Source organism: Galeopterus variegatus, unplaced genomic scaffold (genome assembly GCF_000696425.1).
Source record: "Galeopterus variegatus unplaced genomic scaffold, G_variegatus-3.0.2 Scaffold1334, whole genome shotgun sequence".
Classification (NCBI taxonomy): Eukaryota; Metazoa; Chordata; class Mammalia; order Dermoptera; family Cynocephalidae; genus Galeopterus; species Galeopterus variegatus.
This window is the reverse complement of record NW_007727445.1, coordinates 51,398-72,078: the sequence shown is the minus strand read 5'-3', so window position 1 is coordinate 72,078 and position 20,681 is coordinate 51,398. Positions and strand designations below refer to the sequence as shown.

General features: G+C 49.5%; 1 protein-coding gene across 7 annotated transcripts in view; it reads left to right on the top strand.

The window, feature by feature from the left end:
* Window positions 1-20,681, top strand: part of MAMLD1 (mastermind-like domain containing 1) — a 118,707-nt gene that overhangs the window by 63,286 nt on the left and 34,740 nt on the right. For 4 of the 7 annotated variants that reach the window (XM_008576341.1, XM_008576340.1, XM_008576345.1 and 1 more), the window contains exon 2: window positions 11,966-13,708. In XM_008576341.1, the coding sequence (XP_008574563.1) occupies window positions 12,020-13,708 (1,689 nt within the window). In that variant the 5' untranslated portion in view covers window positions 11,966-12,019. Of the gene's footprint in view, window positions 1-11,965; window positions 13,709-15,749; window positions 15,873-20,681 lie in introns of all 7 variants that reach the window. The other 3 variants (XM_008576339.1, XM_008576343.1, XM_008576342.1) reach the window with 1 other exon arrangement.

Genomic DNA, 20,681 nt, shown 5'->3' with positions numbered 1-20,681 from the left:
TTGTAAATAAAGTTTTATTAGCACACAGCCATGCCCAGTTGTTAACATATTGTCTACCAGACAGAGTTATAGAGTTGCAACAGAGACCACATGGCCTGCAAAGCCTAAGATTTACTAGCTGGGCCTTTACAGAAAAAGTCTGCCAACCGTTATCTAGGTCACTGGGCATTTGGCTCATTTTTCTGAGGCCACTGTTCCCCTAATAAATGGACACTCCCCTCAGTCTCACAGTGAGGTCAAATCACAGGCCCTCACGCCTCCATGCGTGCTATGCTTCCCTCCTGTGCCAGAGCTGGCCCCAACCCCACGCTCTGGATCCCATGCTTCTGAGAGCTCTTGCCTCTGCTACTGTTCCTTTTCCATCCATTTCCCCTCCCGTCGGCATCCAGAGAGATCTTTTACAAACAGACCAACAGCATCGACAGCTTAACCCCCCGCCACCCCACCCAATGGCTTCCCACTGCAAACAAGATACAATCCAATTCCTTTCCCATGGCCTGCAAGGCCGTCTGTGAGCTCATGGCTACTTCCCTGGCTCACTGTGCGTCAGGCACACTGGCCACCTGCCCAGCCCTGGCACGGGCCAAGAGCCTTCTCCCCAGGGCCTTGCCGCTTGCTGCCCTCCTGCCTGGAGTGCTCTGTCCCCAGCTCTTCTCCTGGCTTGCTCCTTCCTGCAGTTACACCTTCCCTTAAATGTCTCCTCCTCAAAGGAGCCACCTGGCCACTCTGTCACATCGCCATTTTTTCAGTCTTCTGAAGAATACTTTTCACGCTCTGACCTTGCTTCTTGCTGTTTGCTAATTGTCTGTCCCACTAGAATTCCAGCTCCTTCTCTCCGGTTCACCACTTCTGTCCCTCGCGTGCACTCGGTCTGGTGGGAGTGTCTGTACTCGCGGAAGCCTTCATCTCTGTAGTGGAGGGGAGCCCAGCGCTGCTCTCTAGCTGCCTCCTTTTCTAGAATAAGCCTCAGGCACTGAAGTTGCCTAGTGTTAATGTTGCCCACGTGACACTGTCCAAAAAGCTAAACATTTTCTTGCCTCTTTTCCTCCCTGAAGTCAAGCCTTTAGGGTTTAGAACAATGAACTTGGCCTGTATAAAATACCTACAGGAAGCCAATCCTCAAACACCAACACCCAGTATTTGCTGTCCGTATGTATGGCTTCAAACAGCTAAGTGTTGCTCATCCTTTTTTTTTTTTTTTTCTTTAGCCACATGACATCTAAGGAACTTAGAAATGCCTTGCCCTTTCCTGTAGTTAAATCTGACATAAAATTACTTTATTGGCAGCATATTAACAAACAAAAGTCTCTCGTGTTTTCCTCAGTAATCCAGCTCCAGTTAAGAAAAAGATAATTATGAATGACTGCAAGGAGACAGACTGTGCTGCGGTGTCTGTTCATGACACACTTACAGTGAGTCTTCCGTCTCTGGCTCAGTCAGTGGAGCATCTTACAGAGCAGTGTAACAAGGCAATATCCTGTAGGAACACTGCCCTGATCACCAGCGCCACCACCAGTGTCCTCAGCACCATGACCCCCATCACCGTTGCCACCACCATCACCTCTGCCGCCACTACCCACTACCACCACCACCTCTCTCTCTCTCCCTCTCACACATACACAGGTATATGACACTTTCCATGATGCAATCACAGACACTGCCCACATATAGTAAAATCAATACATGTTTTTAAACTGTCATCACTTTCAATATATCACTTACTCCGGTTGCTATGTGCCTCGGGGCAATGGAACGTCAGCACGTGTCTGTGGCCGGAATTGAATTAGGATTCATCACAAGAAAGGGTGATATCCCCGAATGCATACTTTTAAAAAAAAACAAGTTTGGATGAGGGATCTTTCACTTCATAAAAGGATATACAGAGGATTTCCTTTCAATGGCAAATTCTTGCTGCTTTTTATTATGATTCGGTTTACAAAAGTTAGCCTTGCACACAGCTGTTTAGGAGCACAGCCAGTGACTAAAGGCAGATCTGCCCGGAACGGCAAACGCTGCTGAGTAAACCGTATTAAATGCTATTTTAGGACCACCAAGAATGTGTTTGCATTTTCAAGAGTGGGAAGAGAGAATATTTATTTGGTACCGTGGAAGGCACTATGCTAACTTTACATTTCTGAACTCATGGAATTCTTATAACAAATGTGTCAAGTAGGCGTCACTCTCCCCTTTTTGTAGACAAGAAAACAGACTCAGAGAGGAAAAAGTGACTTGCCCAAGGCAACCACCAGTTATAGACAAGGTTGAGACAGAATGTAAGGGTTTAAGGCCTACCTCCAGCCCTCTCATCACCACACACTGACAGCTAAGTTCTGCTTTGGGAATTTGGTGTCCAGAAGTTTCTTTGTGTGATCAGATTATCCGTTTGCCTGCAAAGCTCTTGAGGTGCAAGGAGTGTCTGTCAATTCAGTCAGATACACAGCAGTGCATCCTGGCACTTGAGGGCATGCTTGGGTTTTGCAGGCAAATGGTTGGGCCCAGGAGGATCAGCAAATTCCCAGCAGCCAAGCTACCTTAATGTGCATAGTAAAAATTCAGTAGGAGCTTCCTTCTCTGAGGTCGCTGCTATCTAGCACTACCTTGTGATGTGTGACTTGGAAATCCTTAGGGCAAGTACAACAGTCCCTACAGGCAAATTGAAATGCCACAACTGAGACTGAACAATGGGTTTTTATCCTAAGTGTGTGGAATTGAAATGACCTGCCTTTCCCTTGGCGCCCCAGAATAACCTTTGGGTTTACTCAGCGAAGGCTAACTCACTGCTGAGGTGTCCACACATCCACCACCATACATGCCTGGGGTTCCTGGGACTCTGCAATCTGGGCTGCACTCTGGAGTCCTGAGAGAAAGGCTCTCCTCTGCCACTGACTAACTGTAGGACTTTAGTAAGTCACCTGGCCCCTCTAAGCCTCAGTTTACCCATGTACAAAACAGGGACTCTAAGCAAAGCTTTGCCTACCTCCTAGGATCATTGCTAAAAATCAAAGGACAATGAATGAGAAAGTATGTTGTCCACTTACAAGAGCTGGGATCTTACCTGTAGTTAGTAACACCGAGATGTGGGTCTGAAGGTTTAGGAAAATCCAACATCCTGAGAGTCTATATAGATGCCTTCAGCCTACTGTTAGAATGCTTATGTAATTTGCATGAACACAATAAATCCCTCCACATCCCTGAAAAGGCTTTGTGGCCAGGAACCACCTACTGTGTGTGCATAAAAATGCAGAATCAGCCTTCCGGGCACCGCCCCCACCCCCCACCCCACCCCCACTGCACAGGCAGGCTGTTTCCTTGTGCAGACATATCTCTTGCTGCTTCTGGCCGTGCTGTTCCCAAAAATGGTTCCAGAGGGGATTCCCGCTTGGTTTGAAGTATATCATGAGCCCAACTTTTCAGGGTTCCAGATGTAGAGCCAGGCTGGAGGAGCTGGGAGGTGAGGGGTGGGCACAGCAGAACAGGCTCTGGAGGACAAGGCCTTCAGAGGAGTTTCCTGACCCAAAGTAGATGCAGTCCAGGCTAGATGGCCCATTGACAGCCAGAAAGGGAATACAACATCCTCTCCAACTCAAATGGCGGTGACCAGTGCGTTCCCCAAACCCTGCCATAGGATACTAGGATCTTGCCAAGCCCTGCCCAGGTTGCAATTTTAGATCAAAAGGACACTTGGCCTTGAGAAGCTGCAGAAACCAAAACTCTAGTTGTTGCATTTGTTCATGCTTTTTCCCTTGACCTTCAGCCTCCGCTAGGTTAGCATTCTTTGGTAGCACAGAGGGCACGGGGCTCTATGCCTTCATTCAACCTGGGGTCCAGAAAAGCATTGCCTACACCTGCTTCTGGTCCTGGCAGAGGCTGCGGCACCGTGCACTGTGGACAGGCAGCAGGAGCGGAAGGGTACTTCTCTATAGAAGCCTGGAAGTCGGCTTTGCCTCCCAGCCCTCCCTGCTGCTTTCCATCTAGCTCCAATAATGGAAGTTACAAAGAGGACCTATGCTGTGAACACAGTTTGGCAGTTCCTCAAAAAGTTAAGCCTAGAATTAACATATGACCCAGCAATTCCACTCCTTGGCTTATACCCCAAAGAACTGAAAACTTGTTCACAATTATTCATAGCAACGTTATTCACGAAAGCCAAAGGACAGCAACAACCCGAATATCCATCAGCTGATGAACAGGTAGACAAAACGAGGTACATCCATATAATGGAATACTATTTGGTCATAAAGGAATGGAATACTGATCCATGCTACAGCATGGAAGCACCTTGAAAACATGATGCTCAGTGAAAGAAGCCAGACACAAAAGGCCACATATTGTATGATTCCGTTTATAGGGAATATCCAGAATAGAGAACTCCATAGAGACAGAAAGTAGATGAGTGGTTGCCATGGGCTAGGGGCAGGGGCAAATGGGGAATGACCACTTAATGGTTAAGGGGCTTCCATTTGGGATGATGGGAAAGTTCTGGAACTAGACAGCAGTGATGGTTGCACAACATTGTGAATGTACTAAATGCCACTGAATTGTACACTTAAAAGAGTTAATTTTATGCTATGTCCATTTTACTTCAGTAACCGAAAAAAGGCCCTAGCCTATAAGGAAGGTCTCTGCATGGACTCAATGCTCCTTATCCCATGTCCCCTCCAAGCTTCTGTGCCTATAGCATCAGAGCTAAACAGCCTGGCTGTAAGTCTACTAACTGGGGTCAATACCTTTGCAAGCCAAAAGTTGACACTCAGAGTCTAAAAAGGGCTCATTGAGTGAGCTGGGGAGGCGTGTTCTAGACAGAAATTGTTTTAAAAGCCAGTGTGACCAATCAGATGTTTCTGGAGTCTTCTCCCACCTACACAGCAGTACGGTCTTTCATGTATGCTCTAAAGCCTGTCGTTTCATTTAGCCTACTGTTGGGGCACAGACAAAGGCAAAGTCCTCTTGAACCTAGGCTTCAAGGCTTGTCCCTCAAGCCTTCCAACCTGGTGCCTAGTTTTGTTTTAACCTTATATTCTCTTTTTTAAAGAGAGCCCGAGATTCTATAAGCTTCAGTCCCGAAAGCAGAAATCTGCATCTGATCAACTAGTAAACGTTTTTTCTGCTCTTTTTTAAAAAAAAATTTCCAGTAATATTGAGGTATAATTCACAAATAAAACTGTGTAAGTTTAAGGTGTATAATGTGACAACTTGATATACATACAACATAGTCAACACATCTATCACTTCACAGTTACCTTTTTTCTCCTGAATTCATAGAACTCTTTTTTTTGAAGTCATAGAAACAGAGAGTAGAAGGGTGGTTACCAGGAGCTGGGGAGGTGTTGGCCAAAGGGTACAAACTTTCAGCTGTAAGGTGAATAAGTCCTGGGGACCCAATGGGGTCTATAGTAAATAATACTGCACTGTGTACTTAAAACGTAGTAAGAGAGCAGATCTCAAATGTTCTCACAGCAACTGTCTTTCTACTCACCCCATTTCAACCACTCTAGTTAGTGTTCTGGCAGTGCGGAGGACTGTCACCCTTGTCCCTGACCCTGCCACTGCATCCATATGTAGCCAGTCCTCTATCATGCCAGGAAGGGAAGGGAAGCTGCAGGGGTTCAGCAGAGATGTCTCCTGGCTGCCCCTTCCAGGCAGTCTGCAACTGTGTGCTTCCCAGAGAGCCTTGACCAAAGGCCTTCTCATCTCGGCACCCGTATTTCTTCCCTCATAAGGTAATCGGTGCCCCTCGCTGGGCTGGGGCAGGTAGTGCTTTCTTTGAGAGTGTCTGCAGTTGGCTTTCCTCGGCCTACTGTCACCCCAGGGAGAGAAGCCCTCTTGCCTGGGGGAGAAGAGAATTCACTTTTGCTCTGTAGGAACAGCCCAGGAAGAAAACATTGGTAAGCATTAGATTCCCAGAGCTGGGACCCATTCACTTGACAGGTGGGGAAACAGGCCTGGAGTGGGGAAGGGACCAACAAGAGGTCACACCACAAAGTCCCTAGAGGCAGAGCCCAGCAGGAAGCAAAAAAGTTGGGCTTAAATGGCCTCTTCCCAGGGGCCTCCAAGCTCAGCTGTGCCTGCACTGCTCCTCTTTCCTGTGTGACTTCAGGCTTGTCAGTGTGATTCAGGTGAAATGCAGATTGAGCTTGTTAAGATGGGTCCTGCAAAGACACAGTAGTCTGCACTGGGACAGTGCCCTCACCTTTGACCTTCAGCTCCTATTCCAGCCCCCAGGCAGCACCTGCTTCATCTATAGGTCAGCCTCACCAAGTGAATCCAGATGTTTGAAACCAACTTCAGTTCTCTTCTCCCCGGTATATGGGAATGTGTTTGGAGGAGACGGGGTCAGGGCTTCTTTCCGTGAAAAGAGGCCCACGAGCACATCTCTCCCTGGACTTAAAGGCCTGTCTTTGGATGCCCATTCCAGGGCTCTTTCCTCCACCCCAGCCTGCCTCTGCCTGCCTCAGGTGCTGAGCGTGCCATCTCCACTGGCTCAGGGCAAGTCAGGGGCAGCAACAAAGCCCCTCTTTATAGGTCGAGATTCTTGCTCCAAGTCACCCATTAGCAGAGATTGGTTCCTGAGGCATAACTGACTTCCTCTTGAAGTCAATCAGCATTCAGAGTTCTCTGCCATTCCCAGCTATCCTGGGATTCTCCAGAGCCTCATGTCTTACAATTCTGGAAATGCTGAAAATCCTGTTTGTTCTACAGAAAGGTCAGTTTCAGTTTGTTGGGACATTCTGCTGAAAAACCACCATGCAAATGACACATATGCCCAAATATAGGCATTTGTACTGTGCTCATGGACATTCATTTGGGCCCGTGTGTACATCCAGGCATATTCTCTCCTTCTCTCCCAGCCTCCCTCAGTGCCCTCCCCACCCCCATTCCTGCAAATCCAGTCCTGATGCATCACTGTCTTTCTGTTCTGAGGCTGCCTCTTGTTACGCCCCATGACATCTTCATTACTTTCTGCGGAGCAAGGCTCCTAGGAACCACCCTTGTCCTCAGAGGTCTTGGCATCTACTGTAGTTGGCCAGCACTATGCTTGGCAGCTCATGAGGTGAAGGAAAACGTAACAATGCTGAATGAAGCTGTTGATGGAGTATGGACAGACATGTGAGAGAGAGACAGGAGAACTGGCAAGCCAACTGGCCTGAGCTGAGCTGCTGGCGGTGCTAGTGGGGGAGAAAGGAGAGACTAAATAAGCCACAGGTGATTTCCCCCTTTTTGACACTTTTGCCCAGGACCTACGTGCCCAGTGCCCTCTGGAGGGAAAATGAGGCTCCCTGAGTTGATCTTTCCTGGATTACTTTGACCTCCTACTTGTTACCCAGTAGGAACTGTGCGTACTCTTTGCTGGCCTTTTATTGGTGTCCATGTTAAACCTCCAGCTAGAGTGTCCAAAACTTAGCCTTTATAACAACAGCTTGCCAGACTTCTTTGAAAAGAATAATATGCACAAGTTATATTCTTTATGCTCTTTATGCCCATTTTATGAGCCTGGACTGTATTCTTATAATCTACACCTCTTCCAAAAAATCTTTGCCCTTTTTGTCATTCTGGACTAAAAATGTAGAAAGGGAAGAGTTGCCATATGTCCTTGTTCAGGCAGAACCAGAAATAATGTTGACTTCAGAGCTAAACTTGGCCCCTATCAGAAGGGTTGCCTTTGTTTTCTCATTATTTAGGGGGCGGGGAAGCCATCACATGCTTCGAAATGCATTTTAATGAATGTTAATAAGGTCATGGGGATCACATTGGTGGCTTTGTCTGCCCGATTATGAAATGGGACTCTGCAGGCATTTATGTATAGAGAGAAACTAATTCATTTATAAAAGATGCCGGGGCACTGTCCCTCACTCCCTCCTCCTTCCCTACCACCAAAGACAGGACCTGTGGGGGCTCTGGATGGGAGTTGGGACACCTGGGGTCTAGTGTCCTTATCCCTTAACTGACTGTGTAACTGAAAGCAAATCACATGCCATTCTGTAAAAAGAGAAAGTTGAGATATGCTCTCTAGAAATGCTGCCAATGTCTACCGATTGGCTTATTGTCACAGTGAGAGGTCAGAGTCATGTGCGATCCATGGCCTGAAGGAAGCAGTGTGTGCTAGTAGCTGGGACTAATAGCTTGCTGTCACGGAGACCACAAAGACTGGAAAACAGCATATGGGTGAAGCGGGAAGGCTTGTTTAGAAAGGTCTGGAAGCTTGATGGGGGGCCAGCCGCCCCCACCAGGATGTTGACAGGGGAAGTCATTCCAGAGCAGTGAGTTATCTGCTGCACTTGATTAAAATGGTGGCTATGGGATTCAGTAAAAAACGCCCAGCCTGGGCAGGCAGAACCTCGGCAGCAGCACCCCCTGGCCCAGGTGACCTGGGAAGGCACCAGTGTGGCACTGGGCATGGGGAAAGCCCAGCCAGCTTCTCGCAGTTGAGAATAGTAACAAGTCATGGGACTGTAAAAGAGGAGGCGCTGAAGCGAGCCTTTATCTCGGGGTGAAATTAACTGGATAGTGGATTTCCACGCCTCCCTGATGCCTGCTGAAAGCAGATGCTATTACAGCGGGGCTGAGCACTTCTGTGTCAACACAGCCGCCTGTCCTCGGCCTTGCTTAGGGTTGGCTGGTGTTATCGCTGCTCAGCCAGGATGCTTCAGGCTAACTGTTGAAAGCTCTTACCATAAAATCTGAAACATGGAGCCGCACGGCTTCTGACAAAGTGGAGTCTCATTTAAGTGCATTGAAAAAGGAAAGCCCAGAAGAGGCTCACAGCCTGCCACTGTGCCTAAACAGCAGCCTAGCTCGGCACACACCCCCCACCCCACCCCTGGCGACAGCAAGATGAGCCTGCCTCCCTCATCAGGCACCCTCCCAAAATGGTCAATGAGGCAAGCACCAGCAGCTGTCCAGCTGCAGACTCGCCATAGCAAAGGTGGGACCCGCTCCAGCAAATCAGATCTGCTGGCAGTGCGATGCCCCTTAATACCCTGAGGGAGTATCCTGGGATCTGCTTTGTAACTGAGGAGCTGGTTGGTTTCTAGAATTGGAACTCAGTGGGGCCCATCTGCTTGGATGTTGTATGCACACAGGCTCCCATTTAAGAGAGGCACAGCCTTCTTTCTTTTGCCAGGAGCCCCTAATGTGACCTTTAGCATCTAGAGGTCATACCCTGACTTGCCCTCCTCTGCCACCTTAGTCCCAGCAGGTTAATGGCAGACCAACAATTAAGGGAAAGTTCCGGGAGCCCACGGAATCTGCCAGCCAATCTCAGAGGTTCGCCTGGCTGAGATTCTAGGCCACTGCCCCTCACAGCCCCTGCCCTCCCCTCCTTCCCCCAGCCCCACATCCTTCAGCTTCCTGGTTCTGCATAGACTTCACTATCATTAACCCTGCCTTGCTGTTCAAGACATCAGCAACAGCACACTGGGCCCAACCACGGCCAGCTCAGACTCCCTGCGGGGATCCCTAGGTAAAACCCACACTCAGTCATCCCTGATTGGTCCATTTCATACAGTTCTGTTTTTGATATATTGGATTTCTTTGGGAGAATGTAGAAAAGACCAAATTTCAGTTTGGGATCCAGTGGCTGGTTTGTGGGCTGTTCCATAATTGATCGAATAGCCGAGCTCCCGTGTGCTGAGTTATTTGTGTTCATTTGTCCATTGGCTCATTTGACTGCTATTTACTGAGCACCTGCTTGGGCCAAATACTTAGTGAGCTGCTCCCCAGACTAGCTCAGGGACACTACAGGTACTGTGCCAGCCAGGCTCCTGGATGACTAGATAGGCCTCTTCTTGTGCCTGCTCTACCCCTGCCCAACTCATTCTTGTCTGACCCATGGTATTCAGTCCTCAGATGAATTTGGTGGCAGAGCTGCCCCCTCGTTTGGGTCATGGGCAACTCAAAAGGAAAGTCAGAGTATGCGAGTCCTCTCACCCAAAGCAGCCAGCCCCTTCTGCGGGACGATGCAGTGCCCTGCCAGCGGGATGGGTGAAGTGGTAGTGGAGGGGCCCCACATCTGGCCTGGGCCTTGCCACCCTCTGGCTGAGCAACTCTGGGCAAGCCCTGCCCCCTCCCTGGATCTCAGGGTTCCTATCTTCAATAGGAGGGGATGGGACTCCCAGGGCCCTTCTAGGTCTGCCCTTTGTAATGCCAGGTACCAGTTAGTGAGGCTCTACCAGGTACCACACGGTCTGCCCCATTTCAGTTAAAGTCAGAGCAGCATCGTAAGATAAGAGTTATACTTACACTCATTTTAAAAGTCAAGAAACTGGGGCTCAGAGACGTTAAGGGGCAAGGCCAAGACCTGGTTGTGTCTGCCTTGGGACCAGGGCCCGATGCCGTAATGCCTCCATCTCTGCTCTAGGCCAGTGGTTTTCAACCTGGCTGTCTATTTAAAATCACCCTTGGAGCTGTGTAAAACCTCCTGATGCCTGCCCCCCGCCCCAGATGAGACTAAAGCCATCAATTGCAGTGGGAGGGCCCGGGAATCTGGATGTTTCTAAGTGATTCTGATGTGCAGCAAGGCCTGAGACACGCAGCCCTGGCGGATTGACTTTGAGTTCACTCGACCGTGAGAGTCATGACCCCTGGCATGCTGGCAACGGGCCCCACGCACGCCTTAAGCTCCAAGTGAGCTCCAGGCTCATCAAAACAGAAGAGCCAAACATGAGGTGACATCAGAGAATCAGCTCAGTATGTCCTAGTAAGACTTCCAAAGCTAAAAAGGTTTTTGTTTGGGGGGAGGGTGATGTGAAAGAGCACTCCAAGAGAATTATATCTGTTCACCTGTCAGCATTCAGGTGACTTCCATGTCTCCTCACTTCTTTCCCTTGTTTTGATCATTCCCACACCTACTCCTCCACACCCACTCCCTTTCCCCCTTTACCTGCTGACACGCGGGTCGTGGGCATTAACACGACAGCCGCAGATGACTGTATGAGGCTGTGCGAGAAGAGGAAGTCCTGCATGACTGGCCACTTCGCTTTGTTCGCAGAGGCCATGCTTTTGTAAATGGTGGGCAGCTCCCCCAAGGCGTAGATCCCAGATTGGGGCCTTTTCCTGTTGTTTGATATCTCCCCAACCCGAGGATACATCTGCAGAGAGGAATTTCTTATTTAGATAACTTTATACTGTGTGTGTGCGTGCATGCGTGCGTGCGTGTGCGTGTGTGTGTGTGTGTGTGTGTTTTGGATTACATGTCCTTCTCATTAAAATAAGCAAGCAATGCAGAAATGCAGAGAATAGGAAGGGGATTGTCAGTAATCCCCAAGGGATGGTTGGGTATAGGTTCTTCCAAGTGATTTTTGTATGCACATAAGCAGTGTGTGTGTGCTTGTGAGTGCGCATATGTGTGAAAATAAATGGAACGGTGACTACGATGCCTGTCCTGAAATGTTTTCCCCTTAACAATGTATTTTAAACAACTGCCCAAAGAACACACCCAGATCTACTTCATCCCTGTAAAGGCCCTCTTGTTAACTCTTTTATCACTGCAGCCTGATGCATTTAACCAAGACAGGGAGGCATCCTGAAAATTCAATGTCTGTGTTATGGTTTTCCTTTTCTAAAATTGGGGTGTCTGTAGACAGGTAGGAATGGGAAATATTTAACTCTTCTAGTTTACTCTCAAGTGCATGTCTTTGGCAGCATAGTTCATTTAGTAACTTCTGAATAGTTTTGTCGAACTCTCCTTAAGTGGGCCAAGAGTACCCTTTGCATGACTTTCTGTCCTGTTTAGCTTACAGACAGCATAATGCCTTATTTGAAATGTAACAAGACAGTTTAAATAAAACACAGCAACAAAGAAACAAGCATTATGGTTCCAAAAATAGGCTGTACTTTATAGTTTTGACAACTCTAAGTCTTTAAATTGAGAGGTCTGTTTTATCTTGCAGGCTTCCTGTTCATTAGCTTCAAGGTGCCAAGCCTTTATAAAAATTCCTCTGTCTCTCTCTCCTCTCTTCTCTTTCAGCCACAGGGAACCATTAAGAGGAGACAGGAAGGAGACAACTTCCAGTTTCCAGGCATGGCTGACGGGGGTTACCCTAATAAAATTAAGAGGCCTTGCCTTGAAGATGTCACCCTTTCTATGGGCCCAGGTGCCCATCCCAGTACCCCCTGTGCAGAGCTGCAGGTTCCTCCATTAACGATGAATCCTAGCCCTGCGGCTATGGGCGTAGCTGGCCAGTCATTACTACTTGAGAATAATCCCATGAATGGCAGCGTTATGGGCCCACCATTTGTGGTACCACCAACTGCAGAAATGGGGCTGAAAGGGGCCACGGTTCCTTACTATGAGAAAATCAACAGCATGCCGGCTGTAGACCAGGAACTTCAAGATCTGCTGGAGGAGCTAACCAAAATTCAAGAACCTTCTCCAAATGAGCTAGATCTTGAGAAGATCCTGGGGAGCAAGCCAGAAGAGCCACTGGTCTTAGACCAGCCTCAGGCAACCCTAGGCACAACTCCCAAGCCTTCAGGTCAGATGCCACACTTGGAGAGCCTTGGTTCCAGCAAGGAGTTTGCTTCTAGTTGCAGCCAAGTCACTGGCATGTCACTTCAGATCCCGCCCTCCTCCACTGGGATCAGCTATTCGATCCCTTCCACCAGTAAGCAGATCGTCTCACCCAGTTCTTCTACAGCACAGGCCAAGAACCAGGTGCAGGCCATGCTCCCTGTCACTTTGCCCCCCCTCCCAGTGCCTCAGTGGCATCATGCCCACCAGCTGAAGGCATTGGCAGCCAGCAAGCAGGGATCTGCTACAAGGCAACAAGGGCCTACCCCCAGTTGGTCTGGTCTGCCTCCTCCAGGCCTCTCCCCACCTTACCGCCCAGTGCCATCGCCACACCCACCACCGCCGCCGCAGCCATTCAGCCCTCAGAGCCTCATGGTGTCCTGCATGTCATCCAACAACTTGTCAGGCAACACTATGCAAGGCTCTGCCAATGCCTTACTCTCAAGCATGGTGTCCAGCAGCAACGCTGCCCTTGGGCCCGCCATGCCCTATGCCTCTGAGAAGCTCCCCAGCCCAGCTCTCAGTCAGCAGCCGCAGTTCAGCCCACAGAGCCCCATTCTGGCCAACCTGGTATCCTCTACCATCAAAAGCCCTCCAGGACACCTGATGTCTGCTCTGCCCACCAGCAACCCTGGGCCATCCCCCCCCTATCGCCCAGAGAAGCTCTCCAGCCCAGGCTTGCCGCAGCAGTCCTTCACTCCTCAGTGCTCTCTGATCCGGAGCCTCACTCCCTCCAATAATCTGCTCAGCCAGCAACAGCAGCAGCAGCAGCAGCAGCAGCAGCAAGCAAACGCGATCTTTAAGCCTATGGCCACCAACTCATCTAAAACCCTGAGCATGATCATGCAACAGGGGCTGGCAAGCTCCAGCCCCGGAGCCCCAGAGCCATTTACTTTTGGCAACACCAAGCCCTTGTCCCATTTTGTTTCTGAGCCGGGCCCCCAGAAGATGCCCTCCATGCCTACCACCTCTAGGCAGCCTTCCCTGCTCCACTACCTGCAGCAGCCGACACCAACGCAGGCCTCATCTGCCACTGCCTCCTCCACCACCACTGCCACCTTGCAGCAGCAGCAGCAGCAGCAGCAGCAGCAGCAGCAGCATCCTGACCATTCTTCCTTCCTTCTGCAGCAGATGATGCAGCAACCCCAGCGCTTTCAGCGATCAGTGGCCTCGGATTCCATGCCTGCTCTGCCCAGACAGGTAAGACAGTCTCATATATGGTTGTGTTCCTTCATTTTGGAAATAAGAACTGTGTTTTATGCTATACTTTGCAGGGCAGATCCAGGCTATAGTCCTCTCTGAGATGGGACTTGGCTCTGGAGAAGGCTATTTGAGTCAGCTAATTCTGTGTGGTTAAAGCAGTGCTAATGAGGCCAAGGTTATGATTTCAGTGCCTGTTCAGGTCACCTAACTTTCTCTGGAAGGAAAACTGCACCCACAAGCTGCTCCCAGGGGAAGGAGCTGGGGAGACAAGTGAGAATCGTGCAGCCTTCCCCTGTGCTGGCCCATGTAACGGGACTAGTGAAGGCTCCTTAGGATGCGAGGAAATTGCACCGAAGTGTTTAAATCTTGTCCCTGCTGGCATAAACATAAACACTGAGCCTTCAAGAAACGCCACAGCAAACTTGCAGAGCAACTGCAGTATGCCACACATCACTGTGCTGGATACTGAGGCAGGTCCTGAAAGGAAAGACAGGCACTTGTAAGGTAGCTACTCTTATCATCTCCATTTCACAAAGAAACTGAGGCTCAGAGAGCGGGAATGACTTGCCCGGAGTCACACAGTTAGCTAGGGACAGAGCAGGAACTTGAAGCCAGGCAGTCTTCAAGCCAGTGCTCTTCTCAAAATTACTTTTGACTTCTCCCTCTGCATCTCCTTTTCAATCACTTAAATGCATCCGATTCTAGCTGGGTGGTGTCTATCACAGTTCCCACTTTTCATTGCTCTGATCCCTGCCTGTATTAGTGATCCATTGCTGTGTAACAAATTACCCCAAAGCATCAGCTTAAAACCACACAGGTGTATTACCTCACAGTATCTGTGGGTCAGGCATCCTGGCACAACTTACCTGAGTCTTCTGGCTCAGAGTCTCTTGTAAGGCTGCAGTCATCTCAAGGCTAAACAGAGAAGGATCTGTTTCCAAGTTCACTCACGTGGTTGTTGGCAAGAAACAGTTCCTTGTAGGTTGTTGGACTGTGGCCTCAGTTTCTCATGAACTATTGGCCAGAGGTCTCCCTCACTTCCTTGGCACATGGCCTCTTCATAGAGCATCTCACAACATGGCAACTGGCTTCATCCAAGTGAGCAAGAGAGAGCCTGCTAGCAAGGCAGCAGGGGTTGGGGGTGCCATCAAGTCAGAAGTCACAGTCTTTATAACCTAGTCTCAGAAGTAACATTCCACCACGTTTGCCATATTCTGCTCACTCAATGTAAGCCACAGGGATTGCGTGAAGGTGCGAATACCAGGAAGCAGGGCTCATGAGGGCCATGTCACATGTCTGCCTGTACAGAATGCTGTCAGTCACAGTCCTTCCTTTCCAGGGATCTCATCCCTGCCCGAGCTCAGGCCCTCTTGAGTCTTTGTCTGCATTCATAACTGGTTGACCCTTAATGGGTTTCCCCCAATAAACCATTTATTGCTCTAAGAGTTGCCCTGCTGGAAGGGTGACCTGATCATGTGTCACACTTTCTCAGAAGTCCCCAGAGTCTCATAACCTGGCCCCACCAACCTCCTGAGATTCAGTGTCCATCAGGCCCTGTCTTACGTTTCATTTCCATACCACTGAACCTCAGGAGGCCACTGAAGCCAGTTTATGGACCTCTGGGGACTTCCGAGCACTCTGTGCCATCTCGGCCTTCGCCCCCACCATTCACTGTGCCTGGCCTTCCCTTCCTACCTTTTCTCTTCTGTCCAACTCCTATGGCTCCTTAAGGCTCAGGCACCATCCCCCACAGGGGATGACCTCTTATTTGAGAGCCGTGTATGAGCACGACTGTGGCGGTCCCTGGGAGATAGAGACCGTGTCCTTTTCATCCAGCTCTTGGGGAGCACGACCAAGCAGGGTGCTTGACACTGGGAACTGGACTTCTGATGGCTGCGTACAATGAGCAGAGCTCACATGGGGGTAGCCAGGGCGAGCGGCATGGAGACAGACGAAGCAGGCAGGAGAGGGCAGGCCCCCCGGGGGCTCGGGGCCCTTGGCTACAGTTCCGGAGCAGTTCGGTTTGATTTTATTATAGGGCTATTGCCATCTGTTTGCACGGACTTCTACAGCTAGCTCGGTGGAGCACCAGCGTCAACACTGGAACCCTTCCCCTAGCAGGCCAGATCCTCAGCCTGGAGACGTGTCACCATTCAACATTGTGAGCCTTTGTGTTTTGTTTTGTCTTCAATTGGGTACATTTGGAGCCTGACTGTGTTGCCCCAGAGCCTGATCAGCTGGCTTAGAGGGAGAATTCTCAATGATTGGGGTTGTAAAAATCACACCCAACCCAATGACCTCCAGGGAGTTGGAGAAAGCGTTCAGGAGAAAGACCATACGGCCAAGCTGCCTTAGGCTAGGAGCATGATAAAGGGCTCAAGCCATCTCTGCCAGCAGAGGCCAGAGGCTGAGCTCTCCAAATGGGAGCCGCCAGGAGCTGCCTTCTAGCCAGGGCTGGCCTGTGCCCACGGGCCAGGCACGGCACTCAGTGCTTCCTCTCCCTTTTCTCATACTAATCCTCAGAGGTGGGGGCTGTTATCATTCCCTTTACAGTTGAGAAGAAAGGCACAGAGGAGTCACCAGAGTTGCCCATAGTCACACAGCATCAGGGCCAGAGCAGGGAGCCTGGCTACAGAGCCCACACTCACAATCCCATGCCCGGGCACTGCCTCTGGAGCCTTCCATGCCTACAGTAACCTTTACTGTTTCCTCCTCTGCAAAATGGGGTTGTTGATAGGTTGTTGAAAGATTCAATGTGTTAATACATCTACAGCACTTTGAACAGGGCCTGGTACCAAGTGTGTGCTGACGAAGGGTTTGCTTTCATTGTGACTCTAACTCCTGACCTGGAGCCCCAGATCTGTTTTCTGGGGCTAAGATGCAGTTCTCAACACCAAGAACTATGTCAGGACAGAGTGCAAACAGCGCTCTCTCCAGATTCCAGGCCTGCTGAGAGGTTGACGGGAGGCATGGGGCCTCTGAGCCTCCTGAGCTCCTCCTGTTCTAGGCTCTGCTCCTCCCGGATCACTGCAGGCCTAGTGGGAAAGGGAAGAGGACCATCTTCGTCTTGCAGGCAGGACTCTTCCTTCTGTCCATCTTGAGCTCTCTCGTGCTGTCACTCTAGCCCTCTGTTCTCAACCTGTAATTCTTCTAGCCATACATGCTGAGCAGACCTCCAAGCTCAGCCCCCCTATTCCTTCCCATGGCCTCTCCCCACTAACTTCAAGGCCCAAGAACTCAGCCCTGGTCACTCTTCCAGAGGAGGAAGAAAAGGAAAGAAAGAGGCAAGTGTTTGAGGCAAAAGCCGGTAGCCCTGTGGAAAGACGGATGGCAGCCCCAGTGGTGGGGACGTGCCTGCTTCTCACTTCCAGCAGGGTAAACAAACTTTCCAGGTTTTCCCGATGGCCACGCTAAGCCTTAGAAACACTGATTACCAAGGACATGGCACTTACGAGCGTGTTGCCGTTCCCATGGATGATGGTGGTTACCGTGGAAAGACTGGACATGCATTTGAATGCAGATCTTGGTTTTCTAAAGGAGTAGTTTCTAAATATGAGATGAGAAACAAACCCTTGGTAAACAGAAATGCCAATTTCAGCTATCTACAGGAGCTCATTTTTATTTGCAAATTAGTATTTCTCAACTCAGGGGATTTCACTTCACCAGCTGAGTGAAATATGCAACTTCAAGGGACTATTGGCTTCCACTTAAGGGAAAAGGCAAATGCCACCTGGCTTCAGGGCAGCAGTCCAGTGTGGCAGGTTAAGCAAGGGCACTGGAGGCAGACAGAACTGAGGTTCGAGCCTGATCCACACTGACAGAGCCAGTGCCGGGAGCAATGTTACTTAAGCCCTCTGAGCCTCAGCTGAAACTGGAGAAAGGAATAGCCCCCATCACACAGGGCACTGGGAAGACAAAGGAGATGCTAACCTGAAATGGCCTAGAACAGTGCCCAGCACACACCATGTGCTCAGCCAGGGCTAGTGCAGGCTTGTGGGCTTGGCCCTGAAACCCCTGGGGCCAGATGAGTTTCCAAATTCAGAACATTTAGGACTTTAGAAAGGTAACATGGTATACATACCAAATATCATACAACGCTCCAGTGGAATCTGGGGAAGCATTTTATTATTTTTGCTGAAAAATATGATTATTTAACTAAGTCCAGATCAAATTTTGCTCCCAAATATAATTTGGCACCAAATTTACCAAAATAAAATTGGCTTTCAGAACTTCTTGGACTTGAAATGACAGATAAGGAATGTGGACCTGGAATTATCAAGGGAGGAATCTTTGACTCTCTTTGGCATTGTGACACCCCGCCCTGGTTTTTTGGATTTCAGCGACCCCAAATCATCTCACTGTATTCCTCACCCTACCTCCAGGCTGTTTTTAATCAAAGTGAGGCAGAATGAATATTGTTGCCATAATTTGATGCCCCTCCGCCCTGAAGACTATTAGAGATGCCTTAGGGTGTTGCAAAAATCAGGGTTAGGACTTAACTTCAACTTTAACACCCGCCACTGGAAAATGAGCCCTGCGTTGACTCAAAGACAAAAACAAGTCTGCAGAGTTCTGCAGAGCTGGAGTGCGGCTCCATGGGAGGAGGGATGTGGACGGTGGCCAGTTGGAATAAGAACAGAACAGCCTGGAATCTGATCCTGCAGGCAGGCCGCGCGGCACAGGGGCAGGGGGCAGCTGCGGAGAAATAGACCAAGGAGGCACATGATGTTGTTTTGACAAATTTTGAGAGGGGAGAGAAAGGGGACTCAGGCCTGCCTTGGAAAAGGCTGGATTTAGCCCGTACTGGATCTGACATGCTTTCTACCTTTAACAATGAGCCTCGCGTCTCTTTAGCATAGGCAGCAGTGAACAGCCAGCAATTGTGCACATAGTGAACGCACCGTTTTTCCTCTCCAAGGGCCTGTGACAGGAATCTGGACAGCTCCACCTGAGGTGGGACCCCGGGAAAGCCCCCTCATCACCCCCACCCGTGAGCCCCCCTGAAGTGTAGTACTCCAGCACCCAGGGCCTGAAGGGAGACAGTGTGTGGCAGTGGAGTCCGGGGCCTTGGCAAGGGAGGATTAAATGAGATGAGGTAAAAGTCCTTAGCATAGGGTCTGATACGCAATAATGCTGCTCCCTCGATGTTAGCTGCCACTATTTCAGGAAAGTTCTAGAAATTCAGAACACAAGTAACCTAGTGGAATGAGCTTGGAATGCCTGAGCTCAGCATCCAGGTTCCTCTCTGGCTCTCAGGGGTGGGCAGTGACTTGCTGGCCTGCCTTGCACCAATGCCACCAGGAATGCTAGTCCTGCTTGGTTATGGTCTTGGGGGCTTGGCATTTCTTGTCTGCCTTGGTTTTTGAAGGCTCAAAGCAGGCCCCCAGTGGATGCCATGGTGCACAGAGCACCCATCCCGAAGGGGTGCCTGCCTCTGTCCTCTGCCTTCTCTCCCTCTTCTCCACCTCTCACACCCACCCCCAAAGCCTCCACAAAGAATCTTTGCAGGAACCCAAGATTCATTTTGGTTTGGGCTTCCAAGGCGGGACTAGCCCGCTTCGTAGAGCATAACCTTTCATTACTGCTGTCTAAAATAGCACAGCAAATAAAATTCTTTACATTCAAACCATGACCTCCCATTGGAAACAAAAATGATCAAACCAGGTTAGTGAGACCAAGAAAATTCCCTATTCTGATCGAGCTTAGGCTCCAACTAGAGAAAGAGTCAGAAGAGACGGCAAGTGGACCTTTTCCTTTGCTCGGAATTGCTCACTTTTAAAAAGTGAACATTATCTTGCTGAAATACGTGACCCGCTCCCTAAAATCAGATGCACCACATAGTGTCAAAGAAGGGCCTGTGCCCTTGGACTTGCACGTCCTTTTGCTTGCCCCCCTGCCGCCTTCTCTTGTTTTGGGGGGAAGGTGGGTGGGGAAGTATCTTCATGTTTTTTCTCTTACTAATTCTGGTGAGAAGCATCACAGATTCCACTCCAAAAGTTAGTCCCGCTGCAGTGCAAGAGTGGAGGCCTCTGGGGGAATCTCTAGGCTGCCCACCAGTCAACTGCCAACTGGGGAAGGGCCCCCATGTGCCAGATGAAGGATTGTGGGCCGAGAGTCAGCTTTCAAAGAGCCCACGGATCAGAGCCTGGGGCTCGCCCTGCACGCATCTTCTGTACCAGACACGGACATGTTTTCCTGAGCGAGCATTCTTATTTTGTATTTAAACATGATCGTATGTGCAAGATTAGCTCTTCCTTTCTTTCTAAACTGGGCTGCAAAGAGCCATTTAGTTTGAGGAAAGTTTTTTAGCTGCTTTGGGAGCAGCTATGATTGGGCGCAGTGTAACATGCATTTTGAAAATTTGGGGACCGCTATCAGGGTTGACAAAGTTTTGTTTTAGCCACTCTGAATTGCCAGGAAATGAAACAATGCAGGCAGTTGAATATGGGAAACACAGGCTCAGAACTTGGTACTGATGTTACCAAGAATCAAAAACTTGTTTTCATTTTCGGTTTTGGGTTCTGAGAGCCATTAATGATTCTCCACCCCAAAGCTATGTTTCTTTTTCAAAAAGCGGAAATATAAAATGATCGGCTTTGTGAAATGCTAACCTCTTAAACGTCAACGTTTTTTTCTGTCAGAAGTTGGACAATAAATGACCTGACGGGAAGTCATCAAGTCACATTGAATGGGTGAATGAGTTGCAGTGAAGGGGACTTTATGCTGTGTCCCTGAGGAATGAGCCATCACTCACTGCACTCAACACCAAAACTCACAGGGACGCTAGAAGCCCCCTCTACAGAGGCTCCCTAATAGAGATCAATAGATAGCATTTTTCATTGCTTAGTAACTTGGCTTATAAAAGCCAAAGAGGCAACCATGTTCAGAGGCCTCCTGTCCAGTTTTTTGTTCTGTTTTGTCTTAGCATACTTGAAGAGAAACAAGGAAACTTCCTGGGGGGGGGGGGGGG